General features: G+C 52.1%; 1 protein-coding gene across 1 annotated transcript; it reads left to right on the top strand.

Annotated features, from left to right (window-relative positions):
- The first annotated feature begins 8547 nt into the window (after positions 1–8547).
- On the top strand, positions 8548–11534 carry CCDC182 (coiled-coil domain containing 182). Its single transcript, XM_070560814.1, has one exon. The coding sequence runs from the start codon at positions 10758–10760 to the stop codon at positions 11208–11210; it is 453 nt and encodes a 150-aa protein (XP_070416915.1). The 5' UTR covers positions 8548–10757; the 3' UTR covers positions 11211–11534.
- The last annotated feature ends 1653 nt before the right edge of the window (positions 11535–13187 follow it).

Here is a 13187-nt window from a genome sequence, read left to right as displayed (position 1 = left end):
GGGCGTGCACTCAGCTGCTTCCCTGGTTCGCATTTCTTCGTGGTCCCTCAAGCTGTGTAGGTTTGTAGCCTGTGGGCTCCACACCACCAAGACCCTGTCCTCTAACTTGATTTAGGTGTTTCACGTGCTCACCTGGTCTCTACATTTCAAAAGGGCTGGGAAGCGCCCCCTTCCCTTATGACCCCTTACAGGGACCCACTACATGGGGGCTTAGTAACGGTGAGTGACCGAGACTGTCCCAGAGCTGGGAGGATGGGGAGCTGTGTGCTGTGTTGTTGCGTGTTGTGCTGTTGCTGCGGTTGCTGTGGGTAGGTGGGAAGTTAGGAGAAAGCTTGCAAGACCTTCTGTTTCAGCACCAGGTCTCAACTGGGCCCTGCTCTGGGAGAGGGATGGAGGCCTGTGTCATGGACTGACTCCAGCTCGGATCGCCAGAAGCCCTTTTGGACACATCTCTGGCTGTTCCTTTTTACAAAGCCCCTGCTTTTCAGAGATTAATTGTTGTCAAACGCAACTTATTTTCTAATCCTTTCAGGCTCCATTTAAAACCTTCTGCTTTAGTTTACCTTTTCTGATAAAGTCGCTGAGGTTTGGGGTTTTTTTTTTTTTATGGATTTTCCAATGATTGTCCGGTTTGACAAATTGGATTCTTAAAGCTGATTCTCTGAAGAAAAGGATGCCGTGTGACAAGACAAGAAACAGCTCATCCTCAAATCAGGAGGATAAATAAAAAAATAGAAGCAACCCTATTCTCTGGCTTCCCTGTGACTCAAAGGGTGTCTCAGTTGTCACTGATAATCTAATCTTTCTATGATAGGTGAGGAACAGCACAATGGCGACCCAGCCAGGCTGTGCGTGTGATAGTCCTCTGATTAATAGGACTGTCCGATGAGCCCCCAGCCCCCAGGAAGATGATTAATGACATTTGATGTGAACTCTGACCTCCCCCGGCAAGAACAGAGGGAGCAGAGGGAGCTGCTCAGACAGGATGGTGCGTCCTGCAGAAGGTGATTGATTCCTGAGGGCCTTGTTTTCTGAGGAGGCGTGTGGGGTTGGGGGGAGGCCCAGACACCCTCGCCGCCCGCTCCTGGGCTTTGGCCAGCGCACTGGCCTGGCAGGGTTTCCCATTAGCACCTCTCCCGGAGATGAACCTTTCAATTGCCCCCAGAACGCTGTGTCTCAGAAGCACTTCCCTCTGAAGCCTGGGCCAACCTCTGCTGACCTGTCATCCCCAACCCATAAGATCATTTGGACCTTTCCCCAACCCGAGTGCTATGAATCAAACCAAGGAGGCCGGAAAAGCCCGGCCTGGAAGCCTCCTGGGGCTTTCTACTGTATCCCTGGGCATAGAGTGGCTTGGGCTACCGGGCTTACAGCAAGAAAGTGTTTCTGTGGCTGGCAGGGAGCAGCTGGGATGCCCCAGGACTGGAACCAGAAGGAAAGGAGGCGCTGCGTGAGGTGGGCATCTACCTGGCTCTCAGTGGACATTTGGGGCGTGGAGGAGACAGCTGGCTTGGCTTCAGTGGCTTGGCTGCAAGCACAACCTCCAGCTTGCGGTTGTTGGGTCGTCTTTGCTCAGTTCTCCTGGCTCACTTTCCAAATTGTTTCCTTTAATAGGATGGCTGTAAGACAGCCTGAAATGTTTCTTTCTGATTATTGGCCTTTCCTGGCTTCGCTGCTTCCCCACCTCTCATGTCCTTAGTAGCACCCCCATATCGTTGTCCTACTGGGAAGGACCATGGGGTGTCTGCCTCAGTTGTAATAATGCCCAACTGATTATAGCCAAGAAAAGTGTTAACCACGAGATCAAATGAGGAGTGTCAGGCCAACGACCCCCTGTGAGATGGAAGTGTGCCTGCCTGCATGTGTGGACAAGGGAAGCCCCTGCTAGAGGACTCATACACCTAATCCAACCTTGGTAGACATCACGAGGCCAGTGGCTCTTCAGCCTAAAAGCTGCATGCGAAGTCCCTGGGCCTGGGATGTGGAAAGCACTACATTAATGGTAGGAATTATTGTTATTATTTTTTATTTTTAGTAAATTATTAGTAATGTGATGCTTAGCGGATAATTATTTAACAGTGTACTCAGTTGAGAAAAATAATAAAATTCAGAAGCATACGGGCAATGCTGAAAAAGTCTCCCAGAGAGGAAGTGTAATCAGGGATTTTGTCATTTCTTTTTTAGCTAACTGAGAAGGATCCCCCTCGCAACACAAAGTCTATTGTCCAGTTTTGGCCTGTCGAGTTCTCACCGGGTCTGAGTAATTCCCTGTGTGGAGAGGAGGGGATGACCTGGACCATAAAAGGCCAGCCGAAGGAGAGCTTCCCTGGGGAGCGAGGAGAAGATGGAGCTGCCTGCGCCTCCCCTGCCCGCTTCTCCCAGGCCGGCTGCCGCGCAATGCGATGGCTGGTGAGTGGACGCTCACGGAGGCTGAAACACTCACCCACGATTGCTGGGTCAGGGACATTGAGATCCACCCTCGCTCCTTAACTTCAGGCCTACTGAGTTTCCTCCTGCCCTGGCCAGTCCTGGCCGCAAAGAACCCCCTCCCTCCCCTATCCCCACATGGCTCTTTAATAACACAGGCCAGTAGGTCTGACCAAAGCACTCAACTCCTGCAAGATCCCCCGGGGAAGGGACCAGGGAGGAGGGAGAAGGATCACGGAAGGTGGGAAGACGCACCGCTTTATTTTTCAAGCGATAAAAGGAAGCAGGTGTGCTGTGGGTTAAGTTTAAAGTCTCCTCCAGAGTTTTTGGGAGCTGGCCATAGTCAGGGGGGCTCAGGTACTGACTAGCTCCATGATTCTTAAACTTTAGCAATAGTCAGAATCATCTGGAGGGCTTGTTAAAACACAGACTGCTGGGCCCCACCTCCCAGAGTGTCTGATTCAGAAGGTCTGGGTGGGACCTGAGAATCTGCACGTCTCTCAAGTCCCCAGGTGATGCTGATGCTGCTGGTTCGAAGGCCACACTTTGAGAACCACTGGATTAGCTAGACAGGTGGGAGCATCAGAATGATTTGGGAATCTTCTTAAAAATACCAATTTCTAGGCCCTTTCTAACAGTCATGATGTCTTTCGCCCCAATTAACAGAATGCCAGATGACAGTTGTTTGAGCAAGAAAGACGTTTAACCACATATCACTCAGACTGGAGGTAGGTAATCTGGGGTTTGGTATAGTGACTCCATGATGTTATGAAACATGGAGGCTCTTTTTATCTAATTGTTCATCCTCAGCACAGCTGAATTTTAATCCTTAGTTTTGTTGCCTCGTGATTGCAGAATGGCTGCCACAGTTCCAACCATGGTGTTCTCATGCAACTATGTCCAAGGCAGAAGAAGGGGCAGACATCTTTCTGTTTGTCTCACTCTTTTACGTCAGATATAATACCTTTTCATAAGTCTTCTTTTTACAACTCATTGGTGGGAGTGGGTCACAGGCCCACCTTAAATAAAGAGATAGCAGCGGGGAATGGAATTACTGAACGCATCCGGGTTCCCCACCTGGGGCTGGGTGAGGCTCACCTTCCCTGAGCATGTTACTGCCTGATCAAAATAGGGCTCTGTGACCCAAGGAAGAAAGGAGTGCTATTAGGCAGAGACAAACCGTGTCTGCCTCAGCTAGGGTGACTTGTCCTGGGTTTTCCTGGACCGTCCTGGTTTTAAAACTGAAAGTCTCATGTCCCAGGAATCCCCTTGGTTTGGGGAAAACCAGGAGGGTTGGTCACCTAACTCTAGACTCTCAAGACCTTCTGAATTAGAGTCTCTTGAGGGTGAAATCCAAGCCTTAAAAATGACTTTTAACCTTCCAAGGTGATTATAATGCATGCCACAGTTTCAGGATCACTGGGCTTAAGTTTCCATGAAGCCAAATCAGGGGACGCAAGGTTGACGTAGTCCCAGCTAACCTCAGAGCAGGAGGAAATTCCTGACGTGGGTGTGACTTGAGACGGGGAACTCTCAAGGATTAAACTGAACCTCAAACCTAGAGGGGCCTGGAATCTTTGAATTCCATCCCCGGCCTGCTGCCTGTCCCCATCATGAGAAGGGACTGTCTAACTTAGAGCCCCTGCTCTGGGTGGTCTTGAGCCCTCGGCCACCTCTGTCGGCCCCTGATCACAGAGCCTGTGATGCTGGACTTGCTGGGCTGTCTCCACAGTAGATCCCAAGTTCTCTTAGGACAGAAACCCCATCTTAGCCATCTTCTATTCTGAGCTTCCAGCACCATGCCTAGCTCATCTTAGTCATTTGATAAGTGAGCATTGAAGACATGAGTGAATGAATGAATGAATGAGGAGGCTGCACTCTTGAATAAAAGATAAACTCTGGCCCCTCAACCCCAAGCCATCTCTTGTAACAGCCAAGTGCCTGGAGCCTGGAAACCTCCTGCCTCGTCAGTGAGCAGGCAGGACCCTGGGTGGGGGTGGGAGTGGGGTCAAGCTCTTCCCCAGGACCTGAGATGACTGCACCTTGTCTCCCCAGGCCCAGCCTCCCAGGCCTCCGTGGGAGCGGCGTGTGTCCCCACTGCACAGCCCCGGGTAACTTTCCGATGGCTTGAGCTCATTACTCATCATTAGGAGTCCTGGTGTCTGGAGTTTTCCAGGTGATCAAAGCTTCTCTGTCTGGAGCAGCCAGGCAGGCCCTGGTGTCTGTCACCAGTAATCCCCCGGCCTCGCCAGGCAGACAGTTAAGTAACCCAGGAAGGAGGAGATTTGGTTTTTAAGCTCACATAATTCAGCTTGACACCCCGACAGGCAGGCAGTGGCTCTGGCTCTGCATGAGGACGTTGTCCCGGTGAGACAGAGTGTGTTGGGGGGTGGGTGCTGCAGGGAGGGCAGCTCATCTCAGCCCAAGCTTATTTTAGAGCCGGGTCGGGGGGGGCCCTCCCTGCCCCGCTCCCCTGGGGAGGGTTGTGAGTGGGAAGACCATCACCCCTCCAGCAGCTCTGTCTATTCTCCCCAGAGACTCGCTCCAAACTGTGCCCCTGCCCCTTGCTTCTCCAGAACAGGAGCTCCTCATGGGGCTGTCTTTGGTCCCTGGTCTCTGACTGGGCTCAGGGTCCAACCTGCCTCCCCAAACCCTCCAGCACTCCCCACAGTCTACGTCATTGCACAGAAAATGTGTCACAGGCCCAAGCCCAGAGTCAGATTGTAGCCATGATATTTGCGCAGGTTCCGACATTTCAGTAAGAATCACAAATTCCTTCAATGATGGCGGGGGAGAAAAGGATGTTTGAAACAATTGCATTTTCCAATGTTAAGAAAAGATTGGAATTAAAAATTTTGGCCTATGATTTTTTCCGATGTGACCTTTGTGCAAAAACGATTGCTCGCTCCTGTCCTAGACAGCTCAGATCACGCTTCCTGTCAACACACAAAGCAGTGTGAACGAAGATTAAACTTGGGAGCTCATTAGTCTGGCAAATGGAAATGGCTTTGCTGAAGAGTTTATATAAATGTCCGGGTACCCGCTTCACGATGAATTGTTTAAGAAAATTAGTGTTGAGACCGGGGATAGAATATTCCAACTGGGATGATGCCAGGCTCTTCCCGGCCCGCCGTCGGGGTCACCCTGCTGGCCCGGGGACTCTGTGAGGCTATCTTTCCAGCAGACGTTCTGCCCCAGCTAAGTTCTGTGCCCGGTGGAGCAGGTGCATGGTGCCAGGCAGACGTCACCATGCCCAGGCTGCTTCCGAGGGCCCTCCTGGTGCAGTCCTGGCCCTATGGGGATGGAGGAGAGCCAGCTGCACCGGCTGGGCCCGCCTGCACTGCCTGTGTCCAAGGACTGCTCCTGTGTCTTCAGATCCCCTCCCTCCAGGATGTTTTACATATTTTAATTAAAGTGCCGCCCTGGGCTGGCAGGGACTCTGATAGATGGCTCTGCTCCGAATTGCAGGGTTGCGGTGGTGTGAAACATGGCATCCCACGACGCACTCCTGCTCTCGAGGATGCTTTGGCTTCCACCCCTGGAGGCGGGTCCACTCGGGTTCCAGGAAGGGAGGCAAGCCGGCAGGCAGGCAGGCGGGCGGTGAGCAGGGGGCCGGCACATCCAGGGATGGCCAAGGCGGGGCTCAGGGATGGGAGAAGAGTGCAGCTAGGAACACGCCATGGACGGTTTCCGAGGACCAGCTGGCTGGTCTGCTGTGGATGAATCCGATTCTTGCAGACACACAGCCTCGTGGACACTCCTTATCAGTGTCAAATGATGACAAATGGCGATGGGTAGAAGTCGCTGGGTGGCAGCTGCCGCATCTCAGAGGGAAGCAGGTATTTTTAGCCCTGGCCTTGGGCTCTGGCTCCAGCTTAATTAATCATGGTGAACAGCACCGAGTTTGGTTTCTGGTCCTGGTTCCCACCCCCACCCCAGCCGTGTCCCCATTCCCCAGACTGGAACACTAGCTGCAGAGATGGAAGTCCTGCACAGCTAATGTGGCCCGTGACAGGCTTCACAGGGCACTGGCGATGCCCTGGGGGAACCATCCCATTCCCACGCCCCCCTTACCTCCAGTCACCTGGGCCTCTTTTAAGTTCCTCAAGCCCATTCCTGCCTCACAGCCTTCCCACCTGCTCCATTGCCTTTTGAACATTACCCCCAGGTATCCTCATCCCTCTGTCTCATCCCAAACACCCTCGCCTCACAGACACGCTCCCTGAGCTCCCCTCCCCCAACAGGCTCTCTGCCACTGGGTTCTGTTTGTTTCCATCAGAGCACTTAGCATCAGCCAAAATCACCTTATTCGTTGCTTGCTTCACTTTATTGTCTGTCTCCTTCCATTGAAATGCCACTGGCTTGAGAACAGGGATCTTGTCTATCGTGTTTGCTATCTTAAATCCCTGCAGCCTCACTCAGTGTACACAGGGCAGGAACTCAGTGTGTCTGAATATGTGACTGGATACATGGATGGATGGATGGGTGGATGGATGGATGGATGGATGGGTAGATGGATGTGTGGATGGGTGGATGGATGTGTGGATGGGTGGATGGATGGATGGGATGGATGGGATGGATGGGTGGATGGATGGGTGGATGGATGGATGGGTGGAAAGCTGGCTAGGTGAATGGATGGGTGGAAGGCTGGAGGGAAGACCCTCCATGGGCTTGGATGTTAAGATGCAGTGCGTCAAGGTTGCTGTTGTTGGTAGAGGCACATCTGGGGAGACACTGTGTAGCCACATCCTTACCCAGGCCAGCAGCCACCATGGGAGGCCCAGACCCAGGGGATTCTGGGAAAAGGGTGTGCTAGGTGGAGCCAGCCACTGCCCTCTCTGCTTTGGAAATGTTCGCCCACATGCTCTTTGATGTTTCTCAATTGTTTTTTTCCCCATAATTTTTTCTTGGGGATGGAGAGAGATGGCCCAGTTGTAAGGGACTCCCAGAAGGTTGCTTCCCTACTCTGCCTGAAGGCTGACGTTAGTAGTGCATTTAGAGGGTAAGCATGGTCCTTTATTGTTTTCTCTCCAACTATAACTATTCTTTGTGGAAGCCACAGTTGGTTGCCTATCTTCCCCTTTCTCGCTTGGGAACAGAAGCCCAGTTTGGTGCTTGTATTGGCAGGCCTCTGCTTTCAGGAGGCCTGGCCCAGCCCCAGATCCAGGGGGGCCCGTGATTAGTCCGAGCCAACCATAGGAACTCCACCCCCAGCCAGTGCTGGGGATAGAAATGCGGCTGTGGATGTGATTCTAACTAACAGATGTGAGCAGCTTCGGAGGGTTTCCCTCACTTTTAAAGAGGTACATGATGGACTGCATCCGTGTCATGTCCCTTTTCCTGATCCTAAGAAGGATTGAGGTTCATTTTGCATGCAGAGGCAGACGCATGGGTAGGGGGTACGGGACAGGGTTGGGGAGGGAGGTGGATCCACGTACCCAGCAGGAACGGCTCCCACCCAGCAGAGCCCAACCCGGGACCTTCTAAAACACGCCCCCTCCTGAGCCCCTTGTCATCAAGGTCGAATCTGATCCTCAGGGCGTAGAGTTTGGATTTCTGTGGGGCTGATACCCATTATTCTGAGACACAGGAGAGCCTCTGAGCTGCTGAAACAGACCAGGGACAGGGACGCCCTCCTGACCGCGGCCTGGAGATGCCGTGTCAGGAGATGTTAGAATTCTTTTCTCTTGACACCTTCAAGGCGACGAATGGGTGTGCGCCTTCTTACTTTCTCAGGATATGTGGAAGGAAATCTGTGAGGAAAGCACAGGCCTGGACGATAAAACTTCTAGGAGGGGAACATTCAGAGCATGTGCACGTGGAGTTGCCCCGGCTGAGGATGCACGGAAGGTCCGGGAAGCCACCAAGCCCGAGGTCTTCCGCTGACAGAGCGCTCATTTGCTCTCAGCCTCTGCGGGGGCTCATGTGGAAACAGGGGCCCCCCGGTAGGTTCTAAGGAGAAATGAACTGAAACCTCGTTAAAAGGGCACCAGGGAAATTGAGAAATTGCTATTCCTTCTTAACTTTTGCTACTTTTCTTCTATAGTTCTGGTTATGACTGCCACCATTCCCTGTGGGAGACAGAGACAAAGAGGCAGAGAATCAAGTCAGAGAGACACAAAAACACGCAAAGAACAACAGAAACCAGAAGACAGAGACACGTTCTTCCTTTGGCTGATTCAAGACATGTTTGTTGAGAACTGCTGTGTGCCCGACCTGCATACACCCTCCCCGTTAATACACTGCAAGACCGCAGGCTGTTTGCACCATCTCCCCCAACCCCATCTGGGCCTTAGGCAGGGGGATTCAGAGGGTGCTGTTTCCGCTCAGACCAGTAGGTGTCATCGTTTCAGAGGGAAAGCTAAGGGGAACTGCGGGAGTTGATAGCCACCTGAGAATATAAATTCTATTTCATCAGTTTTCAGAGTGCCATTATGTGCAGGGCACCAGGCAGGACACTTGAGGGCACATAGGATGGGAAATGCACAGTTCTTGTCCTCATGGAATTTACTGAGCCATCGGGGACCTGGAAGAACAAGGTGCTAGGTCACCAAAAAGGGGAGAAGGTGGTAAATGCCTTGAGAGACGGTTAAAGGAAGGACTGTGTGGATCCTGGAACATCAGAGACCTCAGAGAAGCTCTCTTCGACCTTCTCATATTACAGCAGAGGGACTAGACTCAGAGAGGGGAGGTCATTAACCTGTAGTCACACAGCAATTCCAGACTCCAGATCTCCTGACTCCTAGAGCAGTGCTCTTCCCACCAAATATTCTGTTTCAATAACTGGAACTGCTGCCCCATCTTGAGATTCAAAGTCCCACCTTGGTTTAGCAATGAACCTCCCTGCAAAATGCCCTCTCTGATGCCTACTGCAAGAGACTCTAGATAAGTCAACCTGCATCTGGGAGCAGGCAGCCGCCCTCATCACGGGTCCTGTGGAGCTGGAGTCGCACAGGCTCATGAGGGCTGACTGTGCGCATCTCTTCCCAGAGACATCATATTGGTAGCTTGAAATCAGCCACAGTGGGGGTGTTGACACCATGGAAATCAGCAACAGCTGTAAATCAAGGGTTTGGTTTTTTTTCTTTTCTCCCAGAGAGCTGCCCACCACTGAATTAGTGTCCCTACTTTATAGATACACAGACTGAGGCTCAGGGAGGTGAGCTAATCTGCCAAAGAGACACAGCTTTTAGGTGGTGGAGCTGAGACCCCAGCTCAGGGGGTCTGGGGCTAGAGGGCCCAGAGTCAGTAGGACTTAGTCGCTTGGATGTGGAAGGGTCCAGGTTGATCCTGGGTTTCTCATGTGGGTAGTGACATGAGCGCTACCCTGTGGTGGCGTCATTAACCTGCCAGCGACACTGGAACAGGAATTGTTCATTGGGCGAAATGAGAACTAGTCCCGTTTTGGGTGAATTGAACATGAGGCCCGTTGTTGGAGAGACGCATTTAGATCTGGAGGCCAGGAGAGAAGTCTGGGCAAGAGACGGTGATCTGCGAGAGGGAGGTTTGTCCTTGACTAAGCCAGATGGAGCTTAGCTGGAAACACTGACCTTTCCTATAGTGATCAGGTCAGAGGTGCGAGGTTCACCCTTCTGTATGTTTTTCTCCTCTCTGTCAACATGCAGGCATGATCCGGCAGGGCGAGATCTGGCTCACGCTTGTTCCCTGGTCCTGGGGCATAGTGAGTGCTCCATAAGGACGTGAATAAGTGAATGAGGGACCGATTTTGCCCTGCACATACTGAATCGGCACTGCTGTGGACCATCCAGCAAAACCTCAGCACATTTCTCACAGCTTCCACGATCATCTAGAATTCTCGCATCATTACAGGAGTATGGATTTGGAATCAGAAATTACCTTTTTTTTTCTTTTTTAGCATTTTAGAGCTACAAATAGGCATCATCTCTTACGATGTCCTTGTTTCACTGGTGAGATGCTGAAGCCTGGAGACCATTCCGAGACCACCCAGACTTGGCAGCTCGTGAGCCCGGCGTGGCCTGCCTTGCTCTGGCTGGTTTACTTCCCTGCTCTGGGCCTCAGTTTGTCCCTCAGGTTAGAGGAGAGCTCGAACTCTGGTTCTGGAAGGGAGATGAGTTGACGGGACTCCACATCTCAGGAGCGACGGCTTGGGTAGAGGAGAGACAAAGCAACCAAGGAGGCTACATTATGCAAATGAAGGGATTGTGGCCTTCCTCCTGATTGGCTGAAGGGCCCTGATGTCACAGTGGGTGGGGTTTCTCCACTCCAATAATCGTGTCTCTAGCCAAGGGAAACTCCCCACCCTGCTGGTCTCTTAGTGCCTTCTCTCTGTCCAAAAGGGAAGAAAGACCATGGAACCCCTCTGTCAGGCTGGGTCCATTCTCATGAAGGTGAATACCTTACAAGGGAAGAAGATGGTGGAGAGCGGCCTCCAGTCTGGAGACTTTTCCCTCCCCCAGTCCTGCCTCCTGCCGCTGGCTGACCTGGAGATCCTGCAGCAGAAGGTGGCCGGCATGCAACGGGAGCTGGAGGACTTTAAGAATGAGGCGTTGAAGGCCATCCATCACCTGGAAGGTGCCTTCTGCGAGATGAATGGGGCTCTGGCACAGCAGGAGGAGCAGGCGGCCCGCGTGAAGCAGCGGCTGAGGGAGGAGGAAGACCGCGGCGTCGTCCGAAATAAAGTCCTCACCTTCCTGCTGCCCCGGGAGAAGCAACTCCGCGAGCACTGCAAACGGCTGGAGGGCATGCTGCTGGGCAGGGGCCGAGAGGCGCTGGGCATCCCCAGGAAGATCCAGGCCAACTGAGGCCTCCTCGAGCAGAAGCCAAGCTTCTAGCCCAGCCGCCAAGTAGATTGTTTTTAATGGAAGGACAAACCCTAAGTCCCTCCGCGTTGGCTTCCCTTTCCCCATTTCCATTGCTTTCTTTGTCCCTAAATAACACTTTGCTTGCTGAGAGGCGAAAAGACCCCAGTATGTTCTTTGGGTGAAGCTCCACTTATGTGGCACCATCAAAGAAGGAGGCACCCCAATAGTCTTTCAGATGCCTGTAACTTCCACCTTTAACTGTTTTCCTGTTTGTGGTGGTAATAGTGCTCAAATGTATAACATGGTTTTTTTTGTCTTCTTAAACTGACTGTGTTCAACAGATTTATCTTTCTTGTAATGACTCAAGGCTCTCCTGATTCGTTGCTGAATGCACGGTCCACCGAGAGGGGTGGACCGTCCCCCCAGGTGCTGATGGCCCCACCTTGGTCTGCTCTCGCATTCCCATCCTCCCCTCGTTGGCTGTGCTGCCGACTGTCGCTGCTGGACTGTCATATCTCACTTTGCTTTGCTGCCTCTGCCCACCTCTACTTCCTCTCCCTTTACCTGCAGACCAGCCCATCCTAGCAACAGACCTTATCAGGGCTCTGATGGGTAGAGTCATATGAGCTTAGTGCCCTGAGGATGCGACACCTACAAGGTGGGGCTGTGAAGTGGGGACACTAACTTTCACGTCTGGAGCAGGAATTGTTACGGTGCCTGGCCATTCACCAGGCAAGGTACACACACCATCCCACTCACTTCCCCAGAAGCCTCTGGAAGCGAGCCGCGTTCCCCATGGCGCGCAGGGGGAAGCTGACCTCAGGGAGGTTCCCATGCCAGAAGGTGGTAGGACTGTGGTTCAAGTCCTGGTCATCTGTGCTCATTTGCCATCCTGCTGTCCCTTTGGAACCGCGTCAGGCTGTTCATGGACCCATCCTTCTCGGGGGTGGAGCTTGTCCCACAGGTGACTTGGCGGTTCCTTGGCTGTCACTGTGCCTTGTATTTCCGATGAGCCTTTCTGTTTCATCGAGTCACATCTCCTCCCTCTGGTCCCCCAAACGCTGCCATGCAGCAGAGACTCTCCCCTAAACAGCAGAAACAAGGTGCTGGAGGCCAGAGTCAGCTCCTGAGCCGAGTCGGGCCTCTGTCCCAGCTCAGGACTTGCAGCCTCTGCCAGGCCCTCTGATAGCTCAGCTCAGCCCCACCCTCCCCCCTCCCCATCTCACAGAATCCCTCCAAACAAGATTGGAACACCTGGACCCCCCAAGCTGAACTTCACAAAAGGATCCTGTGACCCCTTGTTAATTGCAATAGCCAGCCATCAGCCATCTGCCCTGGAGGGCTGCATCCCATTCCAACTTTAGGCAGATTCTACTTTAGAAGGTTTAGCTGAAGTGGTAATAATAATGTTAATACTGGTAATATTACTGCTACTACCAGTAGCTTGCAGTTATCAAGAACATGATATAGTCTAGGCGCCAGGCTTGGCTCTTTGGAGGTAGGTACTAGTATAACCTTCACTTTAGGATTCCGAGGAAACCAAAGCTCAGAGAGGCTAAGTAATTCACCTAAGTTCACACAGCTGATAAATGGTGGAGTTGAGGTTTGAACTTAGTAAAGTCTAACTTCAGAGGCTGTGCTCTTAACCGCTATGCAGTGTTTTTGGAAGCCTTATGAATATCTGCTAAATACTTCTTGAGGAGATAAAATATGAGCATAGTGAAATTGGTGAGGTGAGCTCTGGGAGAAAAGATTGCTTTGTGGGGGGATTCCTGTGCCCTAAACCTGGTAGGAGATGCCTCTGTGTATGTTTACAAATGTAGCTGAGCAGGAGAACTTGATGGGCCAACTATAAGAAGATGTTTAAAAAATCAGTTGCCCTATGCAGAGGAAACTGGATCTAACACTAATTCATACGGAAAAGGATTTGAGTCTGCTGCAGGTCCGGCATGGAATGTGACTGCTCGGAGATGATGG

This window comes from Equus przewalskii, chromosome 10, assembly GCF_037783145.1.
Source record: "Equus przewalskii isolate Varuska chromosome 10, EquPr2, whole genome shotgun sequence".
In the NCBI taxonomy this organism is placed as follows: domain Eukaryota; kingdom Metazoa; phylum Chordata; class Mammalia; order Perissodactyla; family Equidae; genus Equus; species Equus przewalskii.
The sequence above is the reverse complement of the archived record's forward strand: the minus strand, read 5'-3'. Positions and strand labels throughout refer to the sequence as shown.

Bases quoted from the DNA above. Each gene is read 5' to 3' on its own strand.
- CCDC182 (XM_070560814.1), top strand. From the start codon at position 10,758: ATGGAACCCCTCTGTCAGGCTGGGTCCATTCTCATGAAGGTGAATACC.